Genomic DNA, 15094 nt, shown 5'->3' on the forward strand with positions numbered 1-15094 from the left:
AAATTGATTAGAATATTTATATTGTCTACAAAAATGATATTTGTAAAAGACCCACGATCTAATATATAAATATAAAATTTTCATCAATGGTATTAAAGTTTGTATCTTGAATTTTTTGTCTTTTATTTTTGCATAAAAATTTAGTGAATCTAATTCACTGAAAAGCTTGGATATCTGGCTGAAAGAAACTGAAAAAAATTTTAAAACTAACATAATTTTCTAAAAACTTTTTTGTATAGGGATATCCATTAATTACATGTACAGTTTTTGAGCTCCTCCCTGTTGTGTACAATGATGTACTTTTGGAAAATCCAGTCATCTTTAATTATAATAGTTTATGTATCTCTTGGCATTGAAGAAATTACTTTTAAAAGTTCTGTAAATATTCTCTAACTGACAGTTTCTTCACATGACTGTAAGCAGGCTAATAAGAACAAATTTGTATGCCACTAATACCACTTAAAAAAAATCACATAGACAATGCTTCAACCTCTTTTCTCCCCAATATGTACAATGATGTATTTTTTACATTCCCCTCTCACCATTAATCCATATATGTAATTAGTGGACAGCTCCATACTGTTTATTTACTATAAAAAGACTGAATATAATTTCCAAAACTTTCATCGTTTTAGAAAATAAAGAAATTAGTAAATTATTAATTTGATGCAAAGTTTAATATTAATATTAAAATCATAGACAAGAAATTTAAAAATACTTTATCACAGTTTACAATTTCTTACAGGTGGAATTTGTTTAGTAGTGATTAATCCAAAACCACAAGTTGTTTCAGCAGGGTCATGAATTTTTCTTCCCCTTGTATTCTGTTCTTCTGGTATTGGACAAGTTAATTTCATAGAAAACATATATAGAAAGCATTCTAAATTTTCTTCAGGAGGATTACTTCTTAAAGCTTCTGCTATCTATAAGATATTTACATATAATTATTAAAAACAATTAATATGGTATTAAATTATTCAAACTATCAACCTGTTTGAAATAATATTGACGTCTTTTTGTGGTGCCAGGTCGAGGAGCACCTTGAGGTACTTCTTCATAATCTCCTATCATTTCTTCTTCAAATTTAACAGCTTCTTTACCAGTTGGCAAAAGATTATCATCTAGTTCTCCTAATCAGAAGATATATAAAGTAAATAAATAATAAACAAAAAATATATAAACATTAAAAATATAATAATGCAATAAATTACATCTATGATTTATAAAATAAAAAACTTTATCTTCAAAATCGATTAAAAAAACTATCTATTTGCATTATAAATAACTTAAAATAATCTAAAAAATCCTAAACTGACTAAACATAATTTGATTTATTAGCTTCCAACAAACTAACTTTTCAGATTTCAGACAATATGTGATAAATTACTGTATTTTCATGAAGACTACCATTGAGTATCTATGTTTGAAAGCACTTTGAAAACAGAATGCATGTTACTTGATGCAATAGGTTAAATGCTGATTTTAAATTGCAATTAGAAACTCATCAAACAGCTTCCTTTATCTAAAACCACTAAGACTAGAGAATCTTTAGAAAATGTGAAAAATCCTTCATACACCCACAAACATTCATCTGTCATTACAATTTTTCACCAAACCACCAAAGACATGTATAAGCAAATAAAAATAAATAAAAGATACTTATCTTTAGTTCTTGCCCATTCATTTTCTGTTTATTCAATCCAGGTTATAACTGATATTATTAAATACTCCTATTTAAATTTGTATCTTAAAAATTGATAAATGTCCAGTAATTATCCTCTGTCTATAGGGTTGGTGGAAAGTAACTAGGCATTGAGCAATCACTATTATTTTTTTTTAATAATAATGATGCTATCATAATAGAATTTGTGTGTGCATGTACATCAATCAATGGAATTTTATAATTCCCACATTGGTGGTGTGGGCAATGACCACCAAAAGAGACCACATGCAGTGTCAAAAAGATGACTAACCATTTGTATGTTCAGGAGCAAGTGCAGATTGCTGCATGCTAAAGTATGGAAATCAGTGGCTGATGTGCATGACATCAACCACTGATTTCCATATGATGAAGAGACATCATGCCATAATCCATCTGGAAAAATCAATAATTGTCATTTGAAGCTAATGAACACAGGTTCTGTTGCAGACACAGATAAGTGGATCCCCAGTCGTTTGAGAAAGTGGACGGTGATGGAGCATACATTGAATTTTAACATATGCATCATTTCCATTTAATAAGCTACATACCAAGTAATTTTCATCACCTTTGCATTAGAAATATAGAAATTACAGCAATTCCTCAACACCTAGTTATTTTTCACCCACCATGTATATAAGAATGTCATTTCAGAAAACTTTGTCAGCTAAGATATTGCACAATTATCATCCTAACAAGCTATAGACTCATTAATTTTTTCATCTCTATAAAACTGAATTTTGATGACTAAAAATAATTATGTACATTTAAAATGATAACCTTAGCTTGATTGACCAATGTTTTGTTTTATTTTTAACCATTTTGTTATTAAGTCAAAACTAAAAATGATTTCATTACCATTTTTTTATTTTTTAAACTCTAATTAATATAACATTTTACACTATAAAGTAGCATTTCTATGCAATTTAAAATAACAAATAATTTTTCTGTTTGGAAATTCTAACTGGTAACACTGTGGTAACATTCAGAATCATATGAAGATGATGATTCATCAAAAAAAGAAAATGAACTTGTATAATTTTTTAAACAAGTATCAGAAAAAAATTATCATTTAGTTTATACTGTGAAATCAATAATTTGTCACTTATGTATGGGTATTCACAGTGGCGGCACACTAAAGTGCCGCAGCACAGTGGTTGAGAACCACTAGTCTAGACCAAACTTCATTTGCAAATAATTGAATAAGTGCATGTAGTTTGCAAGATATGAAGTAGATTTTGTGTGGATGCATAAAGCTTGATATTGTCTATGTACATGAGGTTTGATAATGTGAACAGTGTTGTTTTTTTGTGTCTGACATTATAACCATATTGTGTTTTGTTCAATGTGTTAAAAAAAGGATTAAGCGCAAGACAGAAATGGACTGAAGGAATCCCTTGAAAAATTCCTTGCTCAATGTATATTTGATTTGTTTTTATGTGAGTGTTATGGAGGTTAAGATGTAATGTTGTTCTCCAGTGAAGCATGGTAAAACCAAGGGAACTAATGAGCATTTTGTAGATGCAAAGTGTGTGCAGCAGCCAAGTGTGTGGGACACTGTCGAATGCTTTTCTGTAGTCAACGTACGACATGTGTATGTTTGTGTTGCTTATAAACTTGCCATAGGATAACAGAATCAACGAGTAGTTGTTCTTTGCAACCTTTGTGATTTCCAAGGAAACTTTTTTGTTGTTCTGTAAGAATGTTGTTTTCATCAATATAATTGTATATTTTGTTTGCAGTGGCAAGAATCTTGTAAAGGGTTGGAGGACATGTAATTGGTCTGTACTATGCAGGGTCTTTAATGCTATTGTTTTTTGGTTTCATATAGGTGATGCCCTGTGTGATGAAATTTGGCATGTCTTGTGGGTTGATGATGATATGAGTAAAATTTTTAGCTAGTTCCTGGTGCAAGGATGCATATTTTTTGTACCAGAAATTGTGAATGTTATCTACACCAGGTGCTGTCCAGTTGTGTGCTTTCTGCATTGCGCAACAGATGTCTTGTGTATTTATTTCAAAGCAATGCATACTAAGTGTGTCCTGCATGTCTTCTCTCTCCTATTTGATCCATTGCACTTCAGCATTGTGCATGACAACAGTAGACCAAAGAGAAAACCAATAATTTGAGTGTTCTTCTTCAGTGGCATGCCATTGTGTTGGGAATCAGTAGTGGATTTGGTATTAAAATTTGCCTGTAAAAGAGTTTTTCATTGTTTGTGAATAATTTATTTTGTTGTTTCCATACAGAGCAAAATTTGTATTGTTTGAATCATTGTGCTTTGGTTGAAAGGTTGTTTGAGTGTGTCAATGTATTCTGTAATATGGACATTGTGTTGTTTGTGCTTGATGTGTGTTTTAATTTTCTTGAAAATTTTTTTTAGTTATTTCATTAATTTAGGTGTTGTTTTGTTATTAGCATATTGTGTCAGCCTGCCTAGCTGCTGTCTAACATTGTTTATTTGTGTTTCTGTTCTTCTTTGCCAGGCAGGCTTCAGAAGGGTTTTTAATTTGTGTGTTTCTATGGATGTAGTTTTAGTCCATGGTAAATCACTACTGTAACTGCACCAGCATAGACTAGTGTGTAAATGTCTGAGAGAATAGAAATAAAATGAGAGCAATCTGGTAATATGTAAGTGTTCACATACAGTGTTTCCCTACTAGTTTAGAAGTGTTGATTTTGGGAATGCATGGCCATTGTGCAGGGTTAGTGCCTGTAAATTTAGTGCTTCTTGGAAAAGAAGAGAAAGTATGAATTAAACCTGAATCTATGGAAAGTGGAAAGTGGAAGTCACTCAGCACTAAATCAGAGCTATACACTGGGTGTTTAAAAAGTTCCAAGCTGGGTGGAAGTCTTCACACCTTTAATGTGTGAAGACCTCCACCTTTTCCCTGAACCAAAACTATGGCTAGGAGGGCAGAGGTTCGAGACTAATGACAATCTTCAAAACAACGTTAAGGCCTATCTCAAGTCACTGGTGGCAACATTCTATGAAGAGGGGATTGCAAAGCTCGTCCACAGATATGACAAATGCCTCAACTTTCATGTTGATTATGTTGAAAAATAATCATGTTTTTACCTAACTTTTGGTAATAAATTCATTTTGTTATTTACACTTGTCTTTGTTTTATGGACCATCAGAGGTTGAAAAAAACCACCCTCATATATTGAGGTTTTAAAAGCACAGTAGACCCCCCATAACACGGTAGATATATTCCATGTTTTATAAAATTCATGTTGTACGAGTCCTTAAATACATGAGCCAATCACAGCCCAGCACGTATGCAGTTTATGGATACGGCTGTTTGAAAAATTTTCTTCCATAAAATTAACTGATTTTAGACTAATTTGACTCAACATTTCCAAAACACTTATAATTTTTTGGGAATAATCCATATAAACTATGCTATAAACAAAAAATTGTAGGATTACTTACTGAGTGTGCACTGTTCGACAATGCCATTGCTTAAGCTTGTTTTCGTTGTGGAGCGGCACATCAAATGGTGGGCACGTGTTTCCTGATAAATTATTTTTCTGCGAAAAGTTTGCTGAACTTTGCGGACATCATTAATATAAATATAATTTTTATGGCCATTAAATAATAAATGGTTTTTAGTAGATCTGCTGCTCATTTAAACTCAACGGTTTGTGTAATATCCGCTATTGGTCTAGATTTGATCAATCCTGTTGTGACACGAGTCGGCGATGATGTTTTACTGTATCATATGAGTCTCTTTTAGCATGTTTATATGAATATAATCGCATTTTTTTCACCATTATATATGAATCCATATTGTATGAATCTATTTTATAGGGGGGTCTACTGTAGTAGTTGTATTTACTGTACCTCCACATTACACAACCATGAGCCATCACTGATCTTGCTCTGGCATTGCATTAGGACTACTATGTAAGCCAAGTAGGAAATTAATAACAACAACAACACAAAAACAACAACTCTCTTGCCAGTAACCATCTTGCTGTGGTGAGAGAGTTCAGTAATTCTGATGAACCACAGAGTTATGCCAGCTAGAGCATTGTTTCTAGTAAGGTCACCCATGTCAGTGAAGTACGTGGGGAGAAATGAAGCCAAGAGTGACTGAACCCACATATGTGGAGATCTAACCATGGTGATAATATGATCCAAGTTTAATACCAGCTCGCATGTTGCCCAGGTTAACAAAGTCCACACTCATGAGTTAGGCAGAGGCTTAGTTTGAAAAATTCGTCACAGTTTCCCTTGACCACTAGAAGTAAAAGCAGCATTGGTCCAAGTATGGTTACTGCAATGCCCACAACGGCTGTGGGAAACCAGCCTAATTCTGATGTTTCTGAAGTAATCCAACCACAGACCACTAAGGCAGGTAAACCACATCAATGGATGAAATGGACATCAGAAATGAATGAGTTTATCATCCGTACTTCACCATCACAAAACTTGAAACAGACTTGACATCATACAAACAACAGTTACATCACTTGTTTTCACATTATGCTCATCTCATAGTCACTGTACAAAGGATTGTTGATAAAAAAAAAAAACAATTATACGTAACAATCTTATACCACAAACAACACTAGAACATATCAAACAACAAATTCCAGAATAATTAAATAGTATAAGTAAAAATCATTTAGCCAACCAGTGGCCAAGTGGATAAAACCACAGAACACTGGTAGTTAGTTGAGGATTCACACCTCGCCAAATGGCTGGCCATATGGAGTTTCCTGGATTTTTTCACATTTGTAACACCTAAATAGGGACCAGCTTCCCTTAGAAAGTCCTCCTAGAAGGCACTGCCCACATATTGTGTTGCCTTAATCAAACAAACAATCAAATCATTTAGGTATGCAACAAAAATAGAATCAAGAGTTAAATAGTAAAATATTATGAGGGATAAGAAAAAATAATCAATACTTAAATCATATACAATCGACTCCCCTATAAGATATAGATACGTTCCAATTTATTAGGAATCCGATTTCTTACAAGTCGTTCTAATCACAGCCCGACACATGTCAAGTTTACGGACTACGACTGATTGAAAGGTTTTCTTCCATAAAATTAATCGATTCTACACTAATCCACCTCAACATTTCCAAAATACGTATATTTTTTCGTAGTTTTATAGGAATCGTAATTATAGGGACCGTAATTATAGGGTGGGTCGACTGTATCACAATGTTGTTATTTTAGTAAAGTATGAATAAAGCATATCTTGCAGTTTGCATCCCTTCATCATTCACCTAGTTTGCCTGCAGTCAATCACAATCAACAGGTCAATCTCAAAAAAATTCTCAATTGATTACCATAGTATTTGTTATTCACAATTTCATAACACTTATATTTTTATTGAATTAAAAAATCTTATTAAATTACTTTCAATATTACACCACGAACGAGAGAAAAGATTAATACTTGTTCATACAGTATATATATAGTAGTAGGTCACAGTTGGGAGAGATGTTACTATAAACTTAACTTATGTAGTAACATCATTTTTTTCCAACAGTAGATCACAACTAGTGTGAATATAATAAGAGTGAATCACAGCAACAAAAAGTTGGATACCTCTGTTTTATAATAGAATAGCAAATTAATCTTTCAATAAATTACAATAATTCAATAAATTATAATTGTAAAACTACATAAAATAAAGGAAATCTAAATTAATATTAATAAATAAAAATAGAGTATTACAATGATAATTCCAATGTTTGTTTATTTAAACTTTTTGATGTTCTAAAGGTATCTTATTCAGAACAGCAGATATCAATTGGTGAAATACCAACTGGCACAAAACACTCTTTAATAAATCTACAGTCAGATTCATATTTAAAAAATAGCAAAAATAATTATTAAATAATACAGGGTGTGGCAGAAAGAATGTTCTGATTTGTTGCTTCACTTATAGCAGAAATACAGCAGTGGGCATGGTCTCTTTTCATTTGTTTGAGTATGCCATTTTTAGTTACCATCATAGTGTGGAATGGAGAGCACGTGCTTTTGTTGTTGAAGAGTTTGTTATGAACGGTGAATCTGTGATAATAATGCAACAGGCCTTCCGAATACGCTTTCAGCTCGGGCGTCATGATCCGGTTCCAGCTGTACCAACAATTCGTCGTTGGACGACGAATTGTTGGTACAGCTGGAACCGGATCATGACGCCCGAGTTGGGTTTCAAATTTTAGGTACAGCTGGAACCGGATCGTGACGCCGAGAATGGGTTTCAAATTTTAGACAAACAGGTTCAGCTTTAAAAAAAAGAGTCCTGGCTGCCCTAGAAGTGTAACAAGACCGGAAGATGTGGCAGCTGCAAGAGCATCCATACAGCAGTCTCCCAAGTGATCTGCACACAAACACACAGCTGCATTAAACATGTCTGATCATTGTCTCCGCAGACTTTTACATAGCTCACTCCACATGCATCCCTACAAAATGATGGTCTTTAAGGAGTTGAATGATAGGGACTATCCAATCCATAAAACTTTGTGTCAGGATATTCTGCAGAGCATTTCCCCCAACAGCTGTACTGATCTCCAGTGACAAAGCACATTTTCATTTATCGGGGATGGTCAACAAACAGAACTTTGGGTACTGGTCTGACAGTAATCCCCGAGAACTCCACCAGCGACCACTCCATAGTCCAAAAGTTATGGTTTGGTGTGCCTTAGGTGATTTCGCTGTGTGGAGTCCTTATTTCTTTGAAGAGAGTAGTGTTACAGTGACAGTAACGTCAGAACACTATTGTGAATTGCTTGAGAATTTTCTCCATCCATTAGTTAATGGTTTACTCAACGATCATGATCTGGAAGATGTATGATTTCAGCAAGATGGCACCCCATCACATACCTCTAGAAGGTCATTCGGAATTCTCAGAAACTTGTTTCCGGGCCATCTTGTCTCTTTATGGGGTGAAATTGGTTGGCCGCTGCATTTGCCATATTTGGCCCCATGTGATTTTTTTTCTGTGGGGCTATCTCAAATCAAAAGTGTTCCAACACTGACCAACAAATTTGCAACTCAAGGCAGCAATTATGCAAGAAATCATGACAATTCCACTGGATATGGTCTGCAGATCAATGTAAAATTTCCAAAAGAGATTTCAAAACTGCATTGACATTGACGGTCGCCATTTAACTGATGTACTGTACTCTTCAAAACCTAATGGATGACAATGGCATATTGTGTACTTATCAGGTATAAAAGATTTCTTTCTCTATCTTGCTTTGTATTTTTTTTTGTTGTCGTTCCAAATCAGAATGTTCTTTCTGCTGCACCCTGTACTTCAAGAAAGTTAATACTTTTGAAAAGTTATCTTAAACTAATCCTAATTTGTCATTTATAAATGTCATAAATGCATAAGTTTAATTTGATCACAATAACTAGCAACATTTTACACAGGAATATAGAACTGATTTGGGAAAACAGATTTTATTTACATTAAGTGGCTGATAACATTAACTATTGATCACAAATAAGTGCCAACTACTGCATTTATTTTAAATATAAGTTTCAATTTCTCAAAATAAACCTTTGTATATACTTTATAAATTCAATTCAGATATCTACATCCTTTGTAATAACTAAATGATGTATTTTTCTTTCTAACTTGATATAATAAATCAAGAGTTAAAAAAAAATGTAGTAGATTATAAATATTTTTTAAATTAAATTTCTTTAAGAATAGAGAAGTTATTTTAATATTTATTCAAATCTAAAAATGTAATTTTATTAACATAATGAATGCAGATTATTACAATGATAGAGTGACACCAAAACTGCTTGATTATCAATTTATTTACATTAGATGTCAACTATTCTGAAATAGACTATAGTTTTTTATTATGAAAGAATTATTTCAATTGGTTTAATTTTATATTTTTCTTACTAAGATATTTTCTTCATATTCATTGTAATATTTTATATATTAATATATTATCATATATAATTCAATGTATCTAAAATTGATATTAAATCAAAAACTCAAAATGACGTAATATATTTTCCCAATTTACAATAATAACAAGTATGAATTTTATTTTGAGTTAATATTTTCTAAATATTCCAAAAATTATTTATTAATTAATATTAAATTATTTATAAATCAACACTTGCAGATGGAGTCACCATCTCTTAAAATTTTAAAAATTTTAAGATATGGTGACTCCATCTGCAAGTGTTGATTTATAAATAAGATCTTTGTTTTCATAAAACCAGTTTAGAAAGAATAGAATAATATAGCCAGTTTTAAATAGCATAGCAATAATTTGTTTTTATCACACATATTCATTTTTCAGTATATTCACTATTTAGCATAATGTTAATATAACGAAACTCTTATAATGTCTAAACTCAGAAAGAGCTGCAGCCGCATTATACCCATTTTCATAAAATTACTACATAATTAATGCATAATCAATCATGTTCATAATAACTACCAATAAGATGTGCTTGGAACAGTTTGACTGCAACATTTATAGCCCTTGGGTACCAACAAAAAGAGAAACAAATCAATCTTATGCAAAGTTTTCTTTCTTTGGAGTCAAGAACACCTCTACAGGAAAATTTTGAAACTAAAATGTTTTCGTAAAATACTTTTCCCATGTCCTGTATACTATACCTCCCAATTTTAGTGTCATTCTGATTGTCAGATACTAGAAAATTTCAAATAGGAAAGTTTAATTATGGCCATCCCATATTACTGCATTTCATATTTTAACATAATTCTGAAGTACTTTATAAAATTAATTAAATTAAAAATACTTATTGTAATATAACTTAAAATTAATATACCTGCTTTATGTAATAATTCACAAGTCTTTAAAGCAGCTGCCATTTTAGCTAATTGTTTTTTTGGCATAACATCTCCCTATTATATAAAACAACAATATTTCATTTTATGAAATTCAATTTTAATAACGTTATCTGAATATAAATAATTAAGAACATACTTACATTAACTGGAATTTTCATTGGAGAATTTATAGGAAGTCGTATAATACACTGATAACCTATAAATGAATTTTCAAAAAAAATTTCTTTTATCTTCCACTTTGGAGTTAACTTAGTAAAAGTATCGCTTGGAAGTTTTACACAATACCTGCAATTACATAAATTATTTTCTTCTCAAATACAACTTATTAACTATTTTAAAAAATGTATGCACTTTTAAAGATCTTTTAAGGAAATTTAGTTGGTAATTTTATCAAATAAAATTTATTTCTAATTAACACAAAATCCTAATTTTATAACAGAATATTGAAATGAATAACTAAAATATCTAAGTTTATAATACAAAAAATAAACATGTAATAGATATATAACCTGCTTAAAATAAATAAAATCGTTTCTAAAATAATGCTTTCTCAAAAGATAAATATAAATAATTCTATTAAGATTTTTTGATGAAATCCAAAAAAGGCATATCTAATGCAGTAATGCTCACAAAAAATAAGCAACATTAATCATTTTAGTCATAATGTCAAACAATAAAGAAAACATTAAGCTGTAAATAAAAGCAACAATTTTATCATGGCACCATAAATTCTCAAAAATACAAAAATAACCACAACACTAATAATTATTATTACTAGTACATTTAATTAATTAAATTTATTACATTTAATTAATAATAATAACAGCATTATTATTATTTAACAAAAAAAGGTACAAACCTCCAAACCCAGAGGAATTGTGAAGGCCAAAAGGATTTATTTGTAACTGTACAAAACTTACTTTCAACTTCAAATGGCACATTACTTACTGATTATTATTTAGTATGAATGCCATTTCTTAAAAATTTACATTAGATATTTATTTCCACTATTCAATAACATAATATTGAATTCTAAAAACTAACTTGAGTTTAGTATTTGATAACAAGTTATCATCTTTTTGCTACTTCTGAGTCTTCAGAATGAATAAGACAAAGTGCTATGCAATATCCAATTTTGACCCTCTCAAACAAAGGAAAAAAATTATATCTGTGAGAATTTGCTTGATATGCATAGTTTAATTGTATCTCTTATCAGATATGTGCATATTATTATTTAAATTATTATTTAACTACTTGAAGTAACACTTGCTAGAAAATATATTTTTAGGCATTCCTGAAGTTTGGTGCAACAGCACAACACGCATTTAATAATGATGACAGTGTATCTCAGCTCCAGTTGCAGAATGTAACATAAAGTGAAGCAATTATAGTTAAGTAATTTCTTTGCAAAGATACAGAAGCTGTATTTCAGTTTTGCATTTATCAATAAACCCCAATTTTAAAGACAAGCCATAAGAATTTGTCAATAAAATAAGAGAATTATTGAAGGATTTAAATATGGGATTAATTGAGATAAGTTTTATTCTTGTCAAGATTGACTTAATAGCATATATTGCTCGAATGGATCAACTGTGAATGTATTTGCTTGATTAAATGATCCAGAACTTGAAAAAAAAAAAAAAACACAATATATTGATATATACTGCTCTTGATGGTTTCACAATTGGTAATTTATCCAAAAATCATTTTTACTTAAGGAAATTAATTTCTTTTACTGAAAAATTTTTTTTTTACTTTGTATAGCTATTTAGTTTGTTTTAATGAATAGTAGAAGTCACTTGAATATTTTTATTGTTTAACATATCAATCTTGAGTTGGAGGGCAAGGATCACAATATCAGCAGCATAAAAAAAAGGATGTATAGCTCTGTATCATTATAAAGTTTAAACTCCAACTAAAACAAACTATTAAGATCATTAACATTATTATTAATATAAAAGGAAAAGAGAATGGAACTCAAAAAACTTTTCAAAGTTATCTGAGTCAGATGGAATACTTCAAGTGAAGCCAAAAGCATTAAATTTAACTGATAGTTTTATGATGCTCAGTTTATATTTAGGAAAAAGGGTTTTATCCAGAGTTTACCAAAAGGTTAACACAATGAACGAGGTTCTATCAAATGCTTGCTTGAGATCAACAAAAATTACAAATAATCTCTCTTGTGAAAATTTGTTTCGTATAAAAATTGTTCAGGATAAAGACATAATTAACACCATTATAAATTCCTAAAGAATTTGGCACAATTCTCACAAAAAAATTCTCTCCTTTTATTTTATTAAAATAGGATGTGAATATTTTTTTATAATTAGAAAAGAAATATATCTGTCATTTTCCAAGTAACTGAACTTCCATGTTTTAAAGATAAGGAAGAGAATAAGTCTTGATCATTCTTCAGAAAAAGATCAAAATTTTAAACAGAAACTAAAGAAATATGGGAATCCTAAATTCTACAAATTTGCTATTGATGAAATCATACTTCACTGATAAATTAACTTTCAATAGTTCAATAATTAATTTGTGAAGTATGGTTTAGAATGGGATTCAACTATAATTCCAGTAAATCAAGATGCTGCTGCCATGTTATGAATTTTCTTCTTTTGTTTATTAATTATTGAATCCTGATAAGCTAATTAGCCTCTTCTAATGTTGTCAGAACATAACTGCATAAGCTGGTTTCAATTTCAAATCAAAATTGATCAAAGTTATAACTTCCTATTTGTGATCAGTATCCTAGTAACATCACACTTTGATATTAAGGTACTTTCAATCCAGATTAAATTGGATTGATGGTATAATGTAACATAACACATAGGCAATCTGCCAAGATGGGGAGTTCCTCATGGAAGGACTTTTATGGGAAACTGGCCCCTATTTAGGTGTAGACACACAAACTCATAACCAGCTACCAGTGTTCTGTGGTTTTCCCAGTCTGGTGGGCCAAACCAGACTGGGAAGAGTATACAAATTCTATTCTTTTTAGACAGAAATTATTACCTTTGTGGCACACAAAGATAGATATATTTGCAATCTGAAATTTCATCATTAAGATAACAGTAGAAAAAATGATCAGATAAAAAAGACAGCTCACCTCATTTTAAAATTAAATAAAAATTTGGAAATCTGATATTTTGTTTATTATAATCAATTTATAAAAGTATTAAATACTGCATTGAAAAACTGTTAAAAGATATTAAAAACTAGAATAAAACATCTAAATAAACATTCAACATCATCATCATATCATACAATAGCAATATTAAGTAATCTCTCTTTTAATTAAATTAAAATAGTAAAAGCACCTAAATCCTTATGGTTGTTGGTGAGCAATAGATCTGCTCATAACCTCAGGATTAAGTAACTAGTTAACAGTTAGGTATCGGTAAAGACCTAACTTAGTCTTTCATATTTAATACAATTAAAACCAGCAACCTAGATATTTTATCAAGTGTAAAGTCATTCACATGCAGATTTTAGGTAAGTTCTGTATTTAAATGAATTATAATCTTCCTTTGAAATTAATAGTGCAAGTAACTCTATGCTGAATAAAAAGCAACTCATTCACTCTAACAACCAAACATTTTCAGGAAATAGCATCAAATCACTGGCAACCAGCACTGGAAACTTCAACACAAATTAAATAGATAAAATATATAAATGCATTTATCATGCATGCTACTAAATAGCCAAATTAAAGAGAGATTTTAAATATACATATGAAACCATATATTATTCAAAATATAATTCACACATTTATTCTCAGAAATATACAATAGAATCCATATATTAGATCTATTCAAAAACATTTATTTCAAATAAAAAAAATCAATAATTTTAAACATTTTCACAAAAAAATAAATACATAAATAAATAAATAAAAATAAAATAAATTCTTAAAATCAAATTTTCACACAACTAGCACCAATTATTAAAACATAAAAAAATTTTTATCTTTGTGAAATCTGATACTTCACATTTACTCATACATGGATGATCCAGGATTAACCTGTGATTGCACAAATTTTAACATAGTAAAATTTAAACATAGTAATAATATACATAATTATTATAAAAATTATGAATATTTTGCAATGTTTACAAAACTATAAAATTAAAATTATATAAATTGCAAAATATTATTAATTATTATTAAACATAATATAAAATGATACAATAATTCCTTTACCTTAGTATTTCCTTGATATTTCATTGGACCATCTTTTGCTTTTATTACAGTAATAATACTCTATGGAATACTGAAAACTGGATTGCATAAAATGTCTATACTTAATTTATAATACAATAATCATATTAACATTTCTTATATTTTTCTTCTCAATTTTATTGGATTTTTGCCTTCTAATGTTTTAAAATTCATCAAAATGCAAATAATGTTTAAAAAATAAATAACCTTAGCTATTATCAGGTCATTTCTCTAATCTAAGAGAATTAAATGAATATGAAGAAGAATCTTCTTCTATTATAATATAATTATGAACAAAACTTATAATTTTGTTCATAAACACTTATAATATTAGTTGATGTTTTGGTACACAG

The 15094-nt window shown here is 30.0% G+C and overlaps 1 protein-coding gene across 1 annotated transcript in view; it reads right to left on the reverse strand.

The window, feature by feature from the left end:
* LOC111621944 (endoribonuclease Dicer-like) overlaps window positions 1–15094 on the reverse strand; it is a 132753-nt gene that overhangs the window by 36556 nt on the left and 81103 nt on the right. The window contains exons 6-9 of the mRNA XM_023364196.1: window positions 10660–10804; window positions 10498–10573; window positions 991–1130; window positions 744–923 (exon numbers count right to left, since the gene is read on the reverse strand). Coding sequence (XP_023219964.1) covers window positions 744–923; window positions 991–1130; window positions 10498–10573; window positions 10660–10804 — 541 coding nt within the window. The remainder of the gene's footprint in view (window positions 1–743; window positions 924–990; window positions 1131–10497; window positions 10574–10659; window positions 10805–15094) is intronic.

This window comes from Centruroides sculpturatus, unplaced genomic scaffold (genome assembly GCF_000671375.1).
Source record: "Centruroides sculpturatus isolate CEXI.00-Female unplaced genomic scaffold, Cexi_2.0 scaffold31, whole genome shotgun sequence".
NCBI classification, from domain to species: Eukaryota; Metazoa; Arthropoda; class Arachnida; order Scorpiones; family Buthidae; genus Centruroides; species Centruroides sculpturatus.